Genomic DNA, 20,442 nt, shown 5'->3' on the forward strand with positions numbered 1-20,442 from the left:
AGCAACTGCTGGGCCTTGGAGGTGCGCTGAGTTAAAATCTTCAGACCAATCACCATTCAACAAAGAACCTGGAGCCTACCTAAGCATAAACCCAGCCTCCAGAAGCTCCACCTATGGGTTCTCCTCTCACATGCTAGTGAACCAACACTGAGGGTGGAGCAGAAATCACACTCCAGCTGGCGTCATTCCGTCCTGCGCGTCTCTTTAGGCAGCCACCCATTTTCCGTCCGCCTTCTCTCCCACCTAAGTGCATGCTACCACCCCATGGAAGATTCGATGGATATGGACATGAGCCCCCTGAGGCTCCAGAACTACCTTTTCGGTTGTGAGCTAAAAGCTGACAAAGATTATCACTGTAAGGTGGATAATGATGAAAATGAGCACCAGTTATCATTAAGAACGGTCAGTTTAGGGGCTGGTGCAAAGGATGAATTGCATATTGTTGAAGCAGAGGCAATGAATTATGAAGGCAGTCCAATTAAAGTAACACTGGCAACATTGAAAATGTCAGTACAGCCAACGGTTTCCCTTGGGGGCTTTGAAATCACACCACCTGTGGTCTTAAGGTTGAAGTGCGGTTCAGGGCCTGTGCATATTAGTGGCCAGCACTTAGTAGCTGTGGAGGAAGATGCAGAGTCAGAAGATGAAGAGGAGGAGGATGTGAAACTCTTAAGTGTATCTGGAAAGCGATCTGCCCCTGGAGGTGGTAGCAAGGTTCCCCAGAAAAAAGTAAAACTTGCTGCTGATGAAGATGTCGATGATGATGAAGAAGAAGAAGAAGATGATGATGATGATGATGATGAAGATGATGATGATGAGGAGGAGGAGGAGGAGGAAACTGAAGAAAAAGCTCCAGTGAAGAAATCTATACGAGATACTCCAGCCAAAAATGCACAAAAATCGAACCAGAATGGAAAAGACTCAAAACCAACAACACCAAGATTAAAAGGTCAAGAATCCTTCAAAAAACAGGAAAAAACTCCTAAAACACCAAAAGGACCTAGTTCTGTAGAAGACATTAAAGCAAAAATGCAAGCAAGTATAGAAAAAGGTGGTTCTCTTCCCAAAGTGGAAGCCAAGTTCGTCAATTATGTGAAGAATTGCTTCCGGATGACTGACCAGGAGGCTATTCAAGATCTCTGGCAGTGGAGGAAGTCTCTTTAAGAAAATAGTTTAAACAGTTTGTTAAAAATTTCCGTCTTATTTCATTTCTGTAACAGTTGATATCTGGCTGTCCTTTTTATAATGCAAAGTGAGAACTTTCCCTACCGTGTTTGATAAATGTTGTCAAGGTTCTATTGCCAAGAATGTGTTGTCCAAAATGCCTGTTTAGTTTTTAAAGATGGAACTCCACCCTTTGCTTGGTTTCTAAGTATGTATGGAATGTTATGATAGGACATAGTAGTAGTGGTGGTCAGACATGGAAATGGTGGGGAGACAAAAATATACATGTGAAATAAAACTCAGTATTTTAATAAAGTAAAAAAAAAAAAAAAGAAATCACACTCCAGCCAATCCTAGGACTGCTGAGAAGGGAAGCCGAAAAGTTTTTGAACTCCACCAGAAAAAATTTTTGAACTTTACATGGAGATCTTTCCCCCTCCCCCTCTCTAATTGTGACCTGATTTTTTTTCTCATTTCTAGCATTTTTTTGGGGGGGATACCAGGGACTGAATTCAGGGGTATTCAACCACTGACCCACACCCCCAGCCCTATTTTGTATTTTATTTAGAGACAGGGTCTCACTGAGTTGCTTAGTGCCTCACTAAGTTGCTGAGGCTGGCTTTGAACCCAAGATCCTCCTGCCTCAGCCTCCTGAGCCACTGCGATTACAGGCATGCACCAGTGCACCCAGCTGTAGCACTTTTAAAGGCAGTTATCTTTCATGGCTCTGAATTTTGAGGGCTAGGATGTATGATTTGTTTATTTTGATTTTGAATTTTATTTTTAATTAATTAATTTAATTTTTTAAATTTTGGTGGACACAGTACCTTTATTTTATTTATTTATTTTTATGTGGTGCTGAGGATCAAATCCAATGCCTCATATATGTGAGATAAGTGCTCTACCACTGAGCCACAATCCCAGCCCTTATTTATTTATTTTTAAATTTTTTTTAAAGAGAGAGGGAGAGAGAGAGAATTTTAATATTTTTTAGTTATCGGTGGACACAACATCTTTGTGGTGCGGAGGATCGAACCCAGGCAGCACGCATGCCAGGCGAGCGCGCTACCGCTTGAGCCATATCCCCAGCCCTATTTTTTAATTTTTATTTTATGTACTTTTTTCTCTAACTTATCTTCTTTCCCTTGATTCTTTCTTTCTTCTGCCAAAATCCAAACTCTATTGTTCTCTCTTTAACTCTTCCTTTAATATTTTACTTCTGTTTTTCTCTCCTCCTCTGTCATAATCATCATATCCTACTCCTCTTCTGTTCTCTCCCTATCCACCATTTGCAATTTTAAACCCATTTGCAAACTTACTGTTTTTACAGATGACAACATTTCTGTTTATTGTGACAATTAGCATTTAGATGTCATAGCAGGAAAAATGTGGTTTAATGCTGTATATTGTTTGCATGGGTTGTTTTTATTATTTGTCTCCCTTTAAATGGTGAGGTACTAAAAACCTTCAGGGACACTGTAAGTCCATAGTGTAGACACTCTACTGACTGCCTCAGATCCATACTGGTAGATGGGTAGACACACAAGCAACATGAAAAAGCAAGAGGAAAAAAAACACCTCAAACAAACCAAGATATTTCAGTAACAGAATCCATTGACACCACAGTGGAAGAAAAGTCGGAGAGGGAATTTAGAAGTTCATACTAAAAATGATCTGTGAGGTAAAGGATAATGTATTAGTGAAATCAGAGATAAAATACAGGAAGTGAAAGATCAGTTCAATAAAGAGAGATTCTGAAAGAAAATCAAGTGGAAATTAAGGAATCAGTAAACCAAATTAAAAATTCAAGGAAAAGCATTACCAACAGACTAGACCACCTGGAAGAGAGAGTTTCAGGCAATGAAGATTATACACACACACACACACACACACACACACACACATAAACACACACACATACATAAACACACACATATTGTACTGGGAATTGAACTTGACCATTGAGTCACATCCACAGCCTTATTTAGTGTTTTATTTAGAGACAGGGTCTCACTGAGTTGCTTAGCATCTTGCTATTGCTGAGGCTGGCTTTGAATTTGTGATCCTCCAGTCTCAGCCTCCCAAGCCACTGGAATTACGGTGTGTGCCACCACACCTAGCAAAATATATAACCTTGAAAGTAAAGTTGATCATGAAGTAAAGATGTTAAGAGACTATGAACAGAACTTCCAAAAAATATGGCATAACATGACAAAACTGAATATAAGATTTATAAGGATAGATGAAGATGCAGAGGTATAAACCAATGGAATGTACAATCTTTTCAATTAAATAATATCTAAAAATTTCCCAAACCTTAAGAATGAATTGGACAATTAAATACAAGAGGCTTACAGGACCCCAAATACACAAAATTACAATAGACCCACACCAAGGCACGTTATTATGACAATGCCTAACAAACAAAATAAGAATAGAATTGTAAAAGCTGCCTGAGAAAAATGACAGGTCACATTTACAGGGAAACCAATAAAGATCTCAGCTTAGTTCTCAACCCAGATCCTAAAAGCTAGGAGGTATTAGAATAATATATACCAAGATCTGAAAAAAAAATGTATGCCAGCCAAGAATACTATACCCAGCAAAATTAAGCTTCAAAAATTGATGATGAAATAAAAACCCTCCACCATAAACAAAAGTTAAAAGAATTCACAACTAGAAATGCTATACTACAAAACATTCTCAATGAAACATTTCATGAAAAATAAAATTAAAATCCATCAAACAGAGGAACTACACTAGAAGAACAGTCAATCAATGTAGAAAATAATTCAAAACCAGAAAAAAAAATTATAGGGAATAAAAACATTTCTCAGTAATAACATAGAATGTAAATGACCTAATCTCATCAATCAAGATACATAGACTGGCTGATTGTATTAAAAAACAAGCCTGAACAATATGCTATCTCCAAGAGACTCACCTACAGAATGAAGGTAAAATGATTTAAAAAAAATATCATTCACATGGATCTTGTAAACAAGCAGGGGTTTCTATCCTCAAATCTGATAAAGTTGACTACAAGCCAAAGCTAATCAGAGGGGGAAAAGAATGTTATTTCATAAGGGAAATATAGATCAACAAGACAAAATAGTCAAAAATATTAATGCCCCACACAATGGAGCATCTATGTATATGAAATAAACCCTTCTCAATTTCAAGAAACAAACAGACCACAACACAATAATAATGAGTGACTTTAACACTCCTCTGTCACCACTGGACAGATCATCCAAAGAAAAACTAAATAAAGAAGCCATAGAAGTAAAAAATACAATTAATAATTTACACTTAACAGGCATACATAGAATATTTCATCCATCAATGATTAAATACACTTTCTTCTCAGCAGTATACAAATCATTCTATAAAATAGACAATATCTTAGGTCACAAACCAACTCTAAACAAATACTGAAAAACAGAGATAATACCTTGCATTCTATCAGATCATGATGGAATGAAATTAAAAATCAATGATAAAATTAAAAATAGAGGTTACTCTAACACCTGGAGACTAAATAATATGCTATTGAATGACGAATGGGTAGCAGAAGGAATTAGGGGGTTAAATAAAAAACCACTTAGAGGAAAACAAGAGAATAGCAAGAGAACATTTCAAAATCTCTAGGATAATATGAAGGCAGTTCTTCGGGATAGTTCATTGCATTGAGCTCATTCATTAGAATAATAGAAAAATGACCAAATAAATAACCTAGCATTATATCTCAAAGCCCTAGAAAAAGAAGAAAAATCAATGACAAAAGCAGTAGAAGACAGGAAGTAATTAAAAATAGAGCCAAAATTAATGCAATTGAAACAAAAATTTTCAAAAATTAATATAAAAAATTGGTTCTTTGAAAAAATAAATAAAATTGATATACCTTGAGCCAAGCTAAGCAAGAAAAAGAGGGGAAAAAAACACAAATTACTAAAATCCGTGATGAAAAAGGATATAGCACAATGTAAACACTGAAATACAGAGGATAATAAGAAAACTGTTGTGAAAATTTATACTCCAATAAAATAGAAAACATTGAAGATATGAACACATTTCTAGAGACATATGACCTACCCTTAAATCAAGAGGACATAGAAAATTAAAACAGATCAGTTTTAAGCAAGGAATTTGAAGATGCCATTTAAAGCCTACAAAGAAAGAAAATCACAGGACCAGATAAATTATCAGCCAAGATCTACCAGACCTTCAAAGAACTAACACCAACTCTCCTCAAATTATTCCATGAAATAGAAAAGGAGGGAACACTTTCAAGCTCATTCTACGAGGCTAGTTTTACTGTGATACCAAAATCAGACAAAGACACATCAAAGAAAGAAAACTACAGACCAATATCCCTGATGAACACGGACTCAAAAAATCTTAAGGAAATACTGAAAATTGTATTTAAAAAAACACATTAAAAAGATAGTGTGGGGCTGGGGTTGTGGCTTGGTGGTACAGTACTCGCCTAGCATGAGTGAAGCACTAGGTTCCATTCTTAGCACCACATAAAAATAAATAAAGGTATTCTTTCCATCTGCAACTAAATTTTTTTATTTTTAAAAGGTAGTACACCATGATCAAGTGGGGTTCATAACAATGATGCAAGTTTGGTTCAACCTACAGAAATCAATAAATGTAATTCACCACATCAATAGAATTAAAGACAAAAAAAATCACATCATCATCTCAATAGATGCAAAAAAGCATTTGACAAAATACGGCACCCCTTCATGTTCAAAATACTTGGAAAACTAGGGATAGTAGGAAGATACCTCAACATTGTGAAAGCTATATTCATTAAACCCAATGCCAACATCATTCTAAATGGATAAAAACTGAAAGCATTCCCTCTAAAAACTGGAACAAGAAGGGGTTGCCCTCTTTCACTGTTTCTATTCCACACAGTCCTTGAAACTCTAGCCAGAGAAATTAGGCAAAAGAAATAAATTAAATGAATATGAATAGGAAAAGAAAAGCTCAAATTATCCTTATTTGCTGATGACATGATCCTATATTTAGAAAACCCAAAAAATTCTACCAAAAAACTTTTAGAACTCATAAAAGAATTCAGCAAACTAGTAGGATATAAATTAAGACACATAAGTCAATAGCATTCCTTTTTTTAAATAAGTGCCTTTTTATTTTTATTTATTTATTTTGAGAGAGAGAGAGAGAGAGAGAGAGAGAGAGAGAGAGAATGAATTATTTATTTTAGTTTTCAGTGGACACAACATCTTTGTTTGTACGTGGTGCTGAGGATCGAACTCCAGGCCTCAGGCATGCCAGGTGAGCGCACTACCACTTGAGCCACATCCCCAGCCCCTCAATAGCACTCCTATACACCAAAAATGATGAATCAGCTGAGATAGAAATTAGCAATAGCCTCAAAAAATATGGGCTGAGGTTGTGGCTCAGTGGTAGAGTATGACACATGTGAGACACTGGGTTAGATCATCAGCACCACTTAAAAGATTTTTAAAAAATTAAAAAAAATAAAATTCTTGAGGGGCTGGGGTTGTGGCTCAGCGGTAGAGCGTTGTTGCCTGGCATGAGTGAGGCCCTGGGTTCAATCAGCAACACCACATAAAAATAAATAAATAAACAAAATAAAGGTATTGTGTCTAACCAAAAAATAAACACTTCAAAAAATAAAATAAGCCAGCAACCTGTGGAGGGACAGAGCTGCCCCACGCACGCGACTGCAGGGTAGGCGGACCTGCGACCCACCAGCAGAGCAGGTCCAGCGGCGGCCTGCTGAGGGGCAGGCCCGCCCCCTCCCCCCCCCCTGCCTGCAAGGTAGACGGAACTGTGACCACCGGCAGATCAGGCCCAGCAGCCTGCTGAGGGGCGGAGCCGCCCCCTCCCCCCACACCTGCAAGGTAGGCGGACCTGCGACCCACCGGCAGGTCAGGCCCAGCAACCTGCGGAGTGACAGAGCTGCCCCACGCGCCTGCAGGGTAGGCGGACCTGTGACCGACCGGCAGAGCAGACCTAGCGGCCTGCCAGCGTGGTAGACAGATCACCCCAATTGGAGGAGGATCACAGCCACTACCTGCCCTGCAAGGGAGTTTTTTCAACTATACAAGAGCAATATAAATAAAGAGGGAAAATTTCAAAAACACAACAGTTTCACCAAGCAGAAAGAAACGCGAGCAGTATGAAAAGACAAGGAAAGAAAGGACCACAAGCAATGCAGGTCAACTCAACCCTAGAAGAGGTAATAACTGCAACAGATGGAATGTCAGACAAAGAATTCAAGATATACATGCTTCAGATGATCTGGAGTCTCAAGGAAGACATTAGACAGCAAAATCAGACAATGAAAGATCACTTTGACAATGAATTACATAAACAAATCCAAGAAGCAAAAGATCAATTACACAGGGAGATAGAGGTAATAAAAAACAAACAAATAGAAATCCTAGAAATGCAGAAAGCAATAAACCAACTTAAAAACTCAATTGAGAATACTACCAGCAGAGTAGAACACTTAGAAGATAGAACATCGGACAATGAAGACAAAGTATTTCAGCTTGAAAAGAACATAGACAGCTCAGCAAGACTGTTAAGAAACCATGAGCAGAACATCCAAGAAATATGGGATAACATTAAGAGACCAAACTTAAGAGTCATTGGGATACAGGAAGGCATAGAGGTCCAAACCAAAGGAATAAACAATCTATTCAATGAAATAATATGAGAAAACTTCCCAGACTTGAAGAATGAGACAGAATCCCAAATCCTAGAAGCCTACAGGACGTGCAAAATCATAAGAGATCCACACCTAGACACATTATAATGAATATGTCCAACATACAGAATAAGGAGAGAATTTTAAAAGCTACAAGAGAAAGGAAGCAGATTACATTTAGGGGTAAACCAATCAGGATAACAGCTGATCTCTCAACACAGACTCTGAAAGCTAGAAGATCCTGGAATAACATATTTCAAACACTGAAAGAAAATGGGTTCCAACCAGAATCGTGTATCCGGCGAAATTAAGCTTCAGGATGGAAGATGAAATTAAAACCTTCCACGATAAACAAAAGTTAAAAGAATTCGCAGCTAGAAAACCATCTCTTCAAAAAATTCTTGGCAAAACATTACAGGAAGAGGAAATGGAAAATAACAATGAAAACCAACAGTGGGAGGTAGGACAGTAAAGGGGGGAAAGTAGTCAAAGAGGATAACAAATCAGGTTTAGTAACATCAATAAACAAATATGGATAGAAGAACAAACCATATCTCAATAATAACCCTAAATGTTAATGGCTTAAACAAACCAATTAAGAGACACAGGCTAGTTGAATGGATCAAAAAACACGACCCAACAATATGCTGCCTACAGGAGACGCATTTGATAGGAAAAGATATACATAGACTGAAGGTGAAAGGCTGGGAAAAATCATACCACTCATATGGACCGCGGAAACAAGCAGGAGTGTCCATACTCATATCAAATAAAATAGATTTCAAGCCAAAGTTAATCAAAAGGGATAAAGAGGGACACTACATACTGCTCAAGGGAACCATACTCCAACAAGACATAACAATCATAAATATATATATGCCCCAAACAACGGTGCAGCTATGTTCATCAAACAAACTCTTCTCAAGTTCAAGAGTCTGATAGACCACCATGCAATAATCATGGGAGACTTCAACACACCTCTCTCACCACTCGACAGATCTTCCAAACAAAAGTTGAATAAGGAAACTATAGAACTCAACAACACAATCAACAACCTAGACTTAATTGACATATATAGAATATACCACCCAACATCAAGCAGTTACACTTTTTTCTCAGCAGCACATGGATCCTTCTCAAAAATAGATCATATATTATGTCACAGGGCAACTCTTAGACAATATAAAGGAGTAGAGATAATACCATGCATCTTATCTGATCATAATGGAATGAAACTGAAAATCAACGATAAAAGAAGGAAGGAAAAATCATGCATCACTTGGAGAATGAACAATAGGTTACTGAATGATCAATGGGTTATAGAAGACATCAAGGAGGAAATTTTAAAAATTCTTACAAATAAATGAAAACACAGACACAACATATCGGAATCTATGGGACACATTGAAAGCAGTTCTAAGAGGAAAATTCTTTGCTTGGAGTTCATTCCTTAAAAAAAAGAAAAAACCAACAAATAAATGATCTCATACTTCATCTCCAAATCCTAGAAAAAGAAGAGCAAAACAACAGCAAAAGAAGTAGAAGGCAAGAAATAATTAAAATCAGAGCTGAAATTAATGAAATTGAAACAAAAGAAACAATTGAAAAAATTGACAAAACTAAAAGCTGGTTTTGTGAAAAAATAAATAAGATCGACAGACCCTTAGCCATGCTAACGAAGAGAAGAAGAGAGAGAACTCAAATTACTAGCATACGGGATGAAAGAGGCAATATCACAACAGAGACTTCAGAAATACAGAAGGTAATCAGAAATTATTTTGAAGCCTTATACTCCAATAAAATAGAAGATAGTGAAGGCATAGATGAATTTCGTAAGTCATATAATCTGCCCAGATTGAGTCAGGAGGATATAGACAACCTAAACAGACCAATATCAATGGAGGAAATAGAAGAAACCATCAAAAGACTACCAACTAAGAAAAGCCCAGGACCGGATGGGTATACAACAGAGTTTTACAAAACCTTTAAAGAGGAACTAATACCAATACTTTTCAAGCTATTTCAGGAAATAGAAAAAGAGGGAGAACTTCCTAATTCATTCTACGAGGACAACATCACCCTGATTCCAAAACCAGACAAAGACACTTCAAAGAAAGAAAACTACAGACCAATATCTCTAATGAACCTAGATGCAAAAATCCTCAATAAAATTCTGGTGAATCAGATTCAAAAACATATCAAAAAAATTGTGCACCATGATCAAGTAGGATTCATCCCTGGGATGCAAGGCTGGTTCAATATACGGAAATCAATAAATGTTATTCACCACATCAATAGGCTTAAAAATAAGAACCATATGATCATTTCGATAGATGCGGAAAAAGCATTCGGCAAAGTACAGCATCCCTTTATGTTCAAAACTCTAGAAAAACTAGGGATAACAGGAACATACCTCAACATTGTAAAAGCAATCTATGCTAAGCCTCAGGCTAGCATCATTCTGAATGGAGAAAAATTGAAGGCATTCCCTCTAAAATCTGGAACAAGACAGGGATGCCCTCTCTCACCACTTCTGTTCAACATAGTTCTCGAAACACTGGCCAGAGCAATTAGACAGATGAAAGAAATTAAAGGCATAAAAATAGGAAAAGAAGAACTCAAATTATCACTATTTGCAGATGACATGATTCTATACCTAGCAGACCCAAAAAGGGTCTACAAAGAAACTATTAGAGCTAATAAATGAATTCAGCAAAGTGGCAGGATATAAAATCAACACGCATAAATCAAAGGCATTCCTGTATATCAGTGGCAAATCCTCTGAAATGGAAATGAGGACAACCACTCCATTCACAATATCCTCAAAAATAATAAAATACTTGGGAATCAACCTAACAAAAGAGGTGAAAGACTTATACAATGAAAAATACAGAACCCTAAAGAGAGAAATTGAAGAAGATCTTAGAAGATGGAAAAATATACCCTGTTCATGGATAGGCAGAACTAACATCATCAAAATGGCGATATTACCAAAAGTTCTCTATAGGTTTAATGCAATGCCAATCAAAATCCCAACAGCATTTTCTTGTAGAAATAGAGAAAGCAATCATGAAATTCATATGGAAGAATAAAAGACCCAGAATAGCAAAAACAATGCTAAGCAGGAAGTGTGAATCAGGTGGTATAGCGATACCAGACTTCAAACTATACTACAGAGCAATAGTAACAAAAACAGCATGGTCCTGGTACCAAAACAGGAGGGTGGACCAATGGTACAGAATAGAGGACACAGTAACCAATCCACAAAACTACAACTATCTTATATTTGATAAAGGGGCTAAAAGCATGCAATGGAGGAAGGATAGCATCTTCAACAAATGGTGTTGGGAAAACTGGAAATCCATATGCAACAAAATGAAACTGAATCCCTTTCTCTCGCCATGCACAAAAGTTAACTCAAAATGGATCAAGGAGCTTGATATCAAATCAGAGACACGGCGTCTAATAGAAGAAAAAGTTGGCTACGACCTACATGCTGTGGGGTCGGGCTCCAAATTCCTCAATAGGACACCCATAGCACAAGAGTTAACATCTAGAATCAACAAATGGGACTTACTCAAACTAAAAAGTTTTTTCTCAGCAAAAGAAACAATAAGAGAGGTAAATAGGGAGCCTACATCATGGGAACAAATCTTTACTCCTCACACTTCAGATAGAGCCCTAATATCCAGAATATATAAAGAACTCAGAAAATTAGACAATAAGATAACAAATAACCCAATCAACAAATGGACCAAGGACTTGAATAGACACTTCTCAGAGGAGGACATACAATCAATCAATAAGTACATGAAAAAATGCTCACCATCTCTAGCAGTCAGAGAAATGCAAATCAAAACCACCCTAATATACCATCTCACTCCAGTAAGATTGGCAGCCATTATGAAGTCAAACAACAACAAGTGCTGGCGAGGATGTGGGGAAAAGGGTACACTTGTACATTGTTGGTGGGACTGCAAATTGGTGCAGCCAATTTGGAAAGCAGTATGGAGATTTCTTGGAAAGCTGGGAATGGAACCACCATTTGACCCAGCTATTCCCCTTCTCAGTCTATTCCCTAAAGACCTAAAAAGAGCATGCTACAGGGACACTGCTACATTGATGTTCATAGCAGCACAATTCACAATAGCAAGACTGTGGAACCAACCTAGATGCCCTTCAATAGACGAATGGATAAAAAAAATGTGGCATTTATACACAATGGAGTATTACTCTGCATTAAAAAATGACAAAATCATAGAATTTGGAGGGAAATGGATGGCATTAGAGCAGATTATGCTAAGTGAAGCTAGCAAGCCCTAAAAAACAAATGCCAACTGTCTTCTTTGATATAAGGAGAGTAACTAAGAACAGACTAGGGAAGAAGAGCACAAGAAGAAGACCAACATTAAACAAGGATGAGAGGTGGGAGGGAAATGGAGAGAGAAGGGGAATTGCATGGAAATGGAAGGAGACCCTCAGGGTTATACAAAATTACATACAAGAGGAAGTGAGGGGAAAGGGAAAAACAGTACAAGGGGGAGGAATGAATTACAGTAGAGGGGGTAGAGAGAGAAGAGGGGAGGGGAGGGGAGGGGAGGGGGATAGTAGAGGATAGGAAAGGCAGCAGAATACAACAGACACTAGTATGGCAATATATAAATCAGTGGATGTGTAACCAATGTGATTCTGCAATCTGTATACAGGGTAAAAATGGGAGTTCATAACCCACTTGAATCAAAGTGTGAAATATGATATATCAAGAATTATGTAATGTTTTGAACAACCAACAATAAAAATAAATAAATAAATAAATAAAATAAAAATAAAATAAAATAAAATTCTTGGGAATTGATCTAATAAAAGAGGTGAAAGAACTTGACACTAAAATCTACAGAACACTAAAGAAAGAAATTGAAAAAGACCTTAGAAGATTAAAAGGTCTCCTACATACTTGGATAGGTAAAAATAATATTCTTAAAATGGACATACTACCAAAAGTGTTTTACAAATTTAATGCAATTCTTTTAAAATCCCAATGACATTCTTCATTGAATTAGAAAAAAAAGCAATCATAAAATTCATTTGGAAAAATAAGACACACAGAATAGACAAAACAATCCATAGCAAGAGGACTGAAGCAGGGTTCATCACAATACCAGATATTAAACTATACCAAGAGCCATAGTAACGAGAAAGGCATGGGATTGGCACCAAATAAGACATGTAGACCAAAGGTACAGAAATTCATAAGTCATAGAAATGTTTTTGATATTCACTACACCTGAGAATATATATTAATAAAATGATTCTGGATGGGGACTGTCTACACAAGAAAGAAAAGCAATATGTCAAGAGGAACAAAACAAATTCTAGGCAGCCTGAGGTGACATTTCACATTCAGATCTCTTTGTCACCCTCCAAGAATGCCAACCTGTAGGCCACACTGGACCATCAACTATAAAGCATGAATGAGTGGAATGTCTAGCAGCAGGATGTGTCTGGATAAATAGTGGGGAATCCACAATGGATTACCCAGAAGCCGCTGGACCCATGTCCTGGGGTTATGCCGCAGTCTGGCTGGGCACAAAATCACGAGCCACTCAAGCAGGAACAAACTTTATTTTTGAAACTGCCGCCAATGCCCCCTACGCTCCCAGGGAAAAAACTGCCAACTGACACAGGCAGCATTCTCCCAAACCCCAACAGGAAGTCCCGCCTCCAGAATTCCCTCCTACCGAACTTCAACAACCAATGGGAACTCTCCAGGAGTCCCTTAGCAGGCCTAGGTGGACAGCAGGGGTCTAATATCCATAAGAATGCAGATCTTAACATAATAATATCATCTCAATGGCTTGCTGGCTTCACCTTTCAACAAAAAATGCCATGCATCATACTACTTGGCTATGGCTCTTAGCAGGTTTAGTTGTGCCAGGAGGCAAAGATAGACACATAGGTTATCACAAGACAGCAGCAAGCAACGTTGCAGGTCAGAGTACATATCATGACCCAATGTCTGTAAAAACTGGCAGTTTTGAAATATTAAAGTATTAGGGTGGGTACACAGTAACACGCTGGATACAGCATAACTGGGGGAGGGGCGTGGGATTTTTGCCTCGTGGGCTAGACATTTCATTTGTTTTCAATTTGCATTAAATGTTTTATATCACATAATGTGTGTCCAGCGCATATATGGGAGTGTAAGCTAATATGGGAAAACAGAAAATAAGTCGGGTTAAACATCAGGACATCAGGAGGGGCCTTTCATGGTTTTTTTACACAAGTATAAACAAAAAATGTTTAAAATCTCATTAATCAAGTTTGATGTGTATCTGAGTTTCCATTTTCAACACTCCAAACTTGGGAAAACTATTCATCCTGGCTCTGGTGTGGTTTACTTTCCTCAGCTAAACACAAGCAGACTGTGTTCAGCTGTCCCTTTTGAAGTGCATTCACAGCAGTGCAAGGTGACACTTGTATGCTCAGATCACTGCCATCCTCCTGCTACAGTGTCTGGCCTGCCTCACTTGCCAGTGAGTTCTAAAAGGGATCAGCATAACCCTCTACCAACAGGGGCCCACCTCTGAATGAACTGTGTGGTGGGTGTAGTCAACGGACTACCCTGCATTTATTGAAAACTTCATCGGGTTCTGTGTGCTGATGTCCAAAGAAGCGCATGCATACATGAAGTGAGGAAAGTAAGTTCACAGTAGAGTGTGTCTACCAGGTCCCCATTTTCAAATGGGGGGAAAACATCTCTGGTAAAATATCTGGAAGGAGACATAAGACCTAGCCTGGCCACCTCTAGAGTCCAGAAGTAGAGAAGGAGAGTTTGTGCCACCCACTCCATGTCCTCCATACACGTTGGTAATTTTCAATGAGCACGTAAATCTCCATCACAATAAAGAGAATCCCTGGAAATATTCTCAGTGTAAAACAATATAGTAACACACAAAATGCAGCAGTCTCACTGTTCCAGGGACCTGTGGTGTTTGGTCCACAATTCACATAGGTAAAATTTGTTAGAATCTCATCTGGGAGAAGGTGGATTCTCTGGGATGCAGAGGATTCAGAAAATGATTTGTAAAAGCGGGTTGTGTCCCTTGAGAAACAAATAGGTGAGGTTTTTGAACCAGGCGGGGTTTAATTTCCCAAGTCAAAAAGGGATCCTTGAACCAATGAGGGAGGAAAGAGCACAGCCCTACCTCTGAAGTACACACAAACACAGGTACGCAGAGGGGGCATCAGCATAACGGAGATGCAGACTCTAAGCGGACCACAGAAACTGCCTCCTTGACTAGCAAAGTGAACAAAGTGGCAGCCCCGTGAACTGCTAGGACCTCTCCTTGGAATTCACACAGCATCGCTTCTGCTGTGATAGATTATTGCTGAGGGGTCTACCCTTCAGCATCGACTGTGGGGAGCTTGACGGTGCAGACACACTCCTCTGGAGATGGTTTCAGAGAACTGCGTCTGCTTTATTGCACAGCAGAAAGAGCTTTCATAGTGGGTATGTGTCAATTTACACGGAACAGTCACAATAGGCCAGAGGAGACACATAACCTATCATCTTACAGGAGTCCAGACACCAAGAGTTCAGAAACTGCCACGCAGGGTGACCTTGTACCCGTGGAGAATAACTTCTTGTCAAAGGAGCAAGGAAATGGAACTTGCCAGTGTTCTGACAGCGCTTTGTAGCAAATCATAGCTTTCTTTGTTAGGACTTCCCTGCTGCACAAAGAGCAAGATGAGCATTCCTCCATGAGGGTCAGCCCCTGCAACCGATTACAGGTGACTTCCCTCAGATAAGCACATCACTCAGCATGAGAGCAGACATTCTGCAGTAAGAACCACAGGGGTTTCAAATGCATCCTTCAACCTTCACGCACCGAGGGTCTCTAGCACCTGCAGTGTCGTCCTGAGAGGAACATCTTGGAAGGCCCAGGTAGTCAGAAGAGTCTCAGGGGATATAATATGGAGGAGCTCCCCTGCACCCACACACAAGGAGGGGACCTTCTGCACCCACTATCTGCCCTCCACACTCCCTGCTTCTTAGTCAGGGAACCTTGGTGGGAAGCAATGGAGGAAGAACAGTCTACAAAGCCCAAGGCTGATTAGACTCAGGAGGCCACTGTCAGTTAACGTCTGCTCTTCTAGAAGGGTCTCTCACATTTTAGGGTTTGAAGTTGCCTTCAGGATCGCATCCATTCCACTTCCCATGTGTAGCATTAGAGACATGATGGAAGGTATTTACAATCTATCGTATGTATGTGTGGGTCATATCCGAAATGTCAGCACCCTTCACAAACGGGTTAGATGCCTGAGAAGTCCCGTCTGACCACATCAGCTGGAAACAACCAGTTGGGAATAAGAAAGCCCCCAGCTCCCCAAACTTGGCTGCTAACACCCAAGACATGGGGGCTGGCCAAGTTCAGCATGAATGCACAAGAGAGGCTCAGGATGAGCTCACCCTGTCCATCCAATGCACACCTGCTGTCTGCACTGCACAGGACCCAGGGCTGGGCCCGGCCTTAAGAGTGAGCTCTGGTAAGTTTTGAGAAGATTCTGCCCATGTCAGAGGCTGGAACAGAGAGAGGGTTGAGGACCAAGGCTCACACAGTTTCCCGGAGGTGCAAGAGACTGTCCTTTCAGAAGGCCTGGGAACCTCAGGTGTAGGAGGCAAAGAGCAACGACTCTCCTCTGCCACCTAGTGGTGAGACTCTTGGGCACCCACTCCCATGTATGTTCCTATTGTCCTGGATTAACCTCCTTGGCACACTGTGAAACAACCCCTGCTGATTCACGAGGTTCACAGCCACAAAACCCACGCAGGGTCCCCTTCAGGGACTCTCTGCTGACAGGAGGACCAAGAGCTATGCCATGGCAGCATAGCCTTACGAGAGCTGCTGCGTGATCTGTCTCTCCTTCGGAAAAAGACAGCGATGAATCCCTGAAGGTGAGCCTTCTCAGAGGCCAGGGCTCCCCTACATCCTCAATATAGCCTTCTGTATTGACTGCCAGCCTCAAAAACTAGGCACCTGTTATAAACTGTGCTTTAGCTTCCTGAAAATTGTTCCAAAAGAACTTGTCCAAAGGAACACAGGGAACAAAGCGGCAGGCCATCTGAATGCCACTCCACATTGCTGTCCCGGCCCGAGTGCCAGGGATGCTGCCAAAGACTCGAAATCAGAGTCCCCAGACTACTCTCCAGGAGTGTGCCCTACAGACCCAACCCTTATTTCCTGTGGTGCATGTGAAAGAATTCACGAATATCTAAATGATTATTCCAAAGCAGAAATAGAAGGGATGTCATTTATTAGTCAAAATGCAATACAACCAAAATGGACAGGAATACATCAACATTGTTCACCTCTTGGAGCAAAGAGGAAGTGACATGAAAACTTCACTATAAGTAGTTGTAAAAGCACAAGCAAGCACATTATCTCAAAGTCATGGAAGGTAAGCAAAGCTAGACTCCAAGTCAAACCGGAGGCCCTACTTGCTTTCATCGTTTCAAACAACAGGCAAAAATCAAGGAAGCTGACACTTATTGGAAGCTTCTGCAGGGCAGAGCCTGCAGGTTAACAGGTTCTGTATTCTCACCATAGTATTTGTGTGGGCTTTGTGTGGTGGGGACCCTCTGCTGTGCTTCACTGGGTGCTGTCCCCATGAGTTGGCCTCATCTCTTTGAAATGGTCCACATGTCAAAAGTGGACCATGCCATCAACAAATTTCTAGAGGCATATGATTCGCCCAGATTGGATCAGGTTGATCTACACAATTTAAACAGATCAATTTCAAGCGATGAAATAGAAGACGCCATCAGAAGCCTACCAAGCAAGAAAAGCCCAGGACCAGATGGATACACAGCTGAGTTATACGAGACCTTTAAAGAAGAACTAATACCAGTACTCTTCAAATTATTTCACGAAATAGATAACACGGGAGCACTTCCAAACTCATTCTATGAAGACAATGTCACCCTGATTCCAAAACCAGGCAAAGACACAATGAAGAAAGAAAACACCAGACGAATACCTCTAATGAACAGGGATGCAAAAATTCTCAATAAAATTCTGGCAAATCAAATACAAAAACGTATCTAAACGATCGTGCACCACGATCAAGTGTGGTTCATCCCAGGGAGGTAAGGTTGGTCCAACATTCGGAAATCAATCAATGTAATTCATTACTTCAACACACTTAAAAATAAGAATCATATGATCATCTCAATAGATGCAGAAAAAGCATTTGATAAAATACAGCACCTCCCTCATGTTCGAAACACTAGAAACACCAAGGATAACGAACAAATCTCCATATTGTAAAAGCTATCTATGCTAAGCCCCAGGCCACATCATCCTAAATGGAGAAAAACTGAAAGCATTCCCTCTAAAATCTGGAACAGGACAGGGATGCCCTCTTTCACCACTTCTATTTAACATAGTTGTTGAATCACTGGCCAGAGCAATTAGACAGACGAAAGAAATTAAAGGGATACATATAGGAAAAGAAGAACTCAAACTAGCACCATTTGCCAAGGATATGATTCTATACCTAGAAGACCCAAAAGATTCCACCAGAAAACTTCTAGAACTAGTACATGTCTTCAGCACAGTAGCAGGATATAAAACCAGCATCCATAAATCAAAGTTATTTCTGTATATCAGTTGTAAATCCTCTAAGGAAATGAGGAAAACTACCATATTTACCATATCCTCTAAGGAAATGACGAAAACTACCATATTTAGCCTCAAAAAAAAAAAAAAACTTGGGAATCAACAAAAGAGGTAAAAGATCTCTACAACAAAAACTACAGAATGCTGAAGAAATATATTAAAGAACACCTTAGACTGGGGATATAGCTCAGTTGCTAGAGCACCTGCCTTGCATGCACAAAGCCCTGGGTTCAAACCATAGCACCACCAAAAACAAAACAACAACAACAATAAAAGAAGACCATAGAAGATGGAAAGATCTACCTTGCTGTTGGATAGGCAGAATTAAATTTGTGAAAATGACCATAATACCAAAAGCACTATACACATTTAATGTAATTCCAATCAAAATCCAAATGACATTCCTCATAGAAACAGGAAAAGCAGTCAAAAATTCATCTGGAAAAATAAGAGACCCAGAATAGCTAAAGCTATCCTGAGCAAGAAGAGTAAAGCAGGTGGCATCACATTACGAGATCTTGAACTACCTACTACAGTGCAATAGTAATAAAAACAGCATGGTATTGGCAAGAAAATAGACTGGTGGACCAATGGTACAGAATAGAGGACACAGAGACTAACCCACATAATTACAGTTACCTGATAGTAGACAAAGGCACCCAAAACGTACATTGGAGAAAAGGCAGCCTCTTCAACAAACGGTGCTGGGAAAACTGGAAATCCCTGTGCAACAAAATGAAATTAAACTGCTATCTCTCACCATGCAGAAAACTCAACTCAAAGTGGATCAAGGACCTAGGAATTCAACCAGAGATGCTGCGCCTGTTAGAAGAAAAAGTAGGCCAAGTTTCCATCGTGTCGGATTAGGCCCCAAATTCCTTATAGAGCAAGAATTAAAATCAAGAAACAATAAATGGGATGGATTCAAACTAAACGGCTTCTTCTCAGAAAAAGAAACAATCCGTGAGGTGAAGAGAGAGCCTACAGTTTGGGAACAATTTTTTTGTCCTACATGTACATCCGATAGAGCACTAATCTCAATGGGCCAAAGAACTGAACAGACACTTCTCGGAAGACATACAATGAGTCAACAGATACATGAAAAAATGTTCAACATCCCTAGCAATTAGAGAAATGCAAATCAAAACCACTCTAAGATTTCACCTCACTCCAGTCAGAATGGCAGCTATTAGGCATAGAAACAACAATAAGTGTTGGCGAGGATGCAGGGGACAAGGCACACTCATGCATTGGTGGTGGGACTGCAAATTGGTGCAACCAATATGGAAAGCAGTATGGAGACTCCTTGGAAAACTGGGAATGGAAACACCATTGGACCCAGCTATCCCACTCCTCGGTCTATACCCAAAGTAATTAAAAGCAGCATAGTTCAGGGACACAGCCACATCAATGTTCATTGCAGCACAGTTCACAATAGCTAAACTGTGGAACCAACCTAGATGCCCTTCCGTAGATGAATGGATAAAGAAAATGCGGTATAGAAGCTGGGGTTGTGGCTCAGTAGTAGAGTGCTGGCCTAGCACGTGCAAGGCCCTGGGTTGGATCCTCAGCACCACATAAAATAAAGAAAGAAAGAAAGAAAGAAAGAAAGAAAGAAAGAAAGAAAGAAAGAAAGAAAGAAAGAAAGAAAGAAAGAAAGAAAGGCATTGTGTCCAACTACAAGTAAAAAAAAAAACACTTAAAAAAAGAAAAAGTGGTCTATATACACAATAGGGTGTTATTCAGCATTAAAAGAGAATAAAACCAGGACATTTGCAGGTAAACGGATGGAGTTGGAGAAGATGATGCTAGGGGAAATTATCCAATCCCCCAAACCCAAATGCTGAACGTGTTCTCTGATTTAAGGAGGTTGATTCATAATGC

General features: G+C 39.6%; 1 protein-coding gene across 1 annotated transcript; it reads left to right on the forward strand.

The window, feature by feature from the left end:
- The first annotated feature begins 264 nt into the window (after positions 1-264).
- On the forward strand, positions 265-1,430 carry LOC113177803 (nucleophosmin). The gene has a single exon (XM_077793877.1). It carries the CDS (start codon positions 265-267, stop codon positions 1,162-1,164), a length of 900 nt encoding a protein of 299 aa, XP_077650003.1. The 3' UTR covers positions 1,165-1,430.
- Positions 1,431-20,442: the final 19,012 nt, after the last annotated feature.

This window comes from Urocitellus parryii, chromosome X (genome assembly GCF_045843805.1).
Source record: "Urocitellus parryii isolate mUroPar1 chromosome X, mUroPar1.hap1, whole genome shotgun sequence".
In the NCBI taxonomy this organism is placed as follows: Eukaryota; Metazoa; Chordata; class Mammalia; order Rodentia; family Sciuridae; genus Urocitellus; species Urocitellus parryii.

Excerpts from the sequence above, each read along its gene's own strand:
- LOC113177803 (XM_077793877.1), top strand. The coding sequence starts at position 265 with ATGGAAGATTCGATGGATATGGACATGAGCCCCCTGAGGCTCCAGAAC.